General features: G+C 37.3%; 1 protein-coding gene across 4 annotated transcripts in view; it reads left to right on the top strand.

The window, feature by feature from the left end:
* Window positions 1–1,992, top strand: part of Bdp1 (B double prime 1, subunit of RNA polymerase III transcription initiation factor IIIB) — an 87,746-nt gene that overhangs the window by 57,504 nt on the left and 28,250 nt on the right. For all 4 annotated transcript variants that reach the window (XM_029468188.1, XM_029468190.1, XM_021180075.2 and 1 more), the window contains exon 26: window positions 1,477–1,590. In XM_029468188.1, the coding sequence (XP_029324048.1) occupies window positions 1,477–1,590 (114 nt within the window). The remainder of the gene's footprint in view (window positions 1–1,476; window positions 1,591–1,992) is intronic.

Raw genomic sequence — 1,992 nt, 5'->3', positions numbered from 1 at the left:
CAGTGACACACCCATTCCAACCAGGTCACACCTATTCCAACAAGGCCACACCTTCAGATGGTGCCACTCCCTGGTCCAAGGATATACAAACCATCACAGATAGGGATTTACAACATTTTGAGTCATTTGAAACAATCAGGAATTCGCTAGACTGTAGTAATGATGTAGAAGACAGTTCAAGTCCTGTTATGACACATCTGCCCAGCGGAAGTGCCCCTCTTGAGTCTGTAATATTATACTTGTAAATGCAATGCAAAGGAATAGCTTCCTTTAATTTATTCAGGATTAATAATAGCATGTGAAATGTCTAAAGGTAAATGAGTTAGTAGAATTCTTGATATAACTAAATAACACTGAAAGTTCAAAGTAAGTATACTGAATGTAGGTTTTAGTATACACCAAGAAAATACCAAAGGAGAATTAGTGTCATGAAGGACAGCTGGTTAATTCTACATGGAGCTTATCTCTATATCCTCTCCCACAACACTTTGGGTGAAGGCAAGTCGATAGTGAAATTCACTTCCAGTAATCAGGCCTCAGAATTTGTCTTCACAGAATGTCTTCAGTGACACTGTTTTGTCCCCTCTTCTGGTGATCAAAGTTTGGGACCTGTAGACATGAACTCTGGACTATATTCAGCCTAACATAATAGCAAATTTGACTCAGAAGTTGAACAGAACAATTTAAATTGTATTTCCTTTGGCCTAGAGAGATGGCTCAGCAGTTAAGAGTTCTTGCTGCCCAGTCATGAGGACCACAGTTCAGATCCCAATACCCATATCCAGCAAACCCCTGTAACTCCAGGTTCAATGGACCCAGCAACCTCTCCTGGCCTCTGGAGGCTCACGGATGTGCTCATCTTCCATGACCCAGACACATACTTAAGATAAATCTTTAAAAATAGTATTTCTTTTAACCAGCTGTCAGATAGTGTGTGAACCCATTTTGGGTGATGAGAGAGGGTTGTTGCATGAGGAGCGATACGGTGATCAGTGTGTTTAAGCACATCAGGTCATCTCTACTATAATATTTATGGTAGTGTACAGTTAGTTTTATGTATAGTTAACGTGTTTTTCTTTAGTCATGAGTCTGTTGAGGGCAGGGACCAAGTATATTTAATTTGACTTTGTATTCCTATGCTTATATGATTGTGTTTTTGAAAACATTACATTAGTGTTAGGCAAATGGAAGAAATTGGGACAAAGTGAGAGGAATATGAAATGATATGTCAGCTCCTCACAGGTTATCTATAGAAAATTTGATAATGGGTTGTAAAGCCCTTGTCCCCTCAGAAATGTAGTGTTGTACTTTTGCTAAGTTGTTAGTCACTAAGAATTAATGGAGTTTGGTTTTTAAGTTGTGTAGCTGAGGCATATTTCTGCATTTTAATGTTTAATTTTGCTTGTTAATATAGAAAATGAGGTCTTTTAATGTTTGTACTTTGTCAAATTAAAACAATGATCCTTCTTCTGACAGCTTGAGATAACCATGGACGTTGCAGACATGACTGTTGTTGAACATCAGCTTTCACACGTGGACACAACAGCTCAGGCTGTGCAAGCAGAAAAAGCTGTGTATCCGCCATCGTTTGTAAGTGTCTTCTGTCTGCTTACCTCTGGAAGAGTGAGTGCAGGGTTATTTTCATAATATTGATTTTTTTCCCCCTCTCATGTGGGGAACTGTTTTTATAAAGAGTTGAACTTTGCGAATTATCAAGGGTTTTACTTTTGATTGTAAAACTTACTTTTGTATTTGTTTTGTAAAGCTCAGTATCACTATAGACTTTGACCTCAGAATTCTGAGGCCTAAATCTATACTAAATAAATTATAGTAACTATATAAAACTAACTACATTATCATAAATGCGATAGTAGAGATGTATTTAAAAAAACAACAAAAGTTACATTTGTTTTTATTTTGTGTGTGTGCGCGTGTTTTGCTTGCATGCATATATATGCACCACTTCTAGTAGGTTTTCCTAGTAGATCTGAG

The sequence above is a fragment of the Mus caroli genome, chromosome 13, assembly GCF_900094665.2.
Source record: "Mus caroli chromosome 13, CAROLI_EIJ_v1.1, whole genome shotgun sequence".
NCBI classification, from domain to species: Eukaryota; Metazoa; Chordata; class Mammalia; order Rodentia; family Muridae; genus Mus; species Mus caroli.
This window is presented reverse-complemented; position numbering and strand designations above follow the sequence as displayed.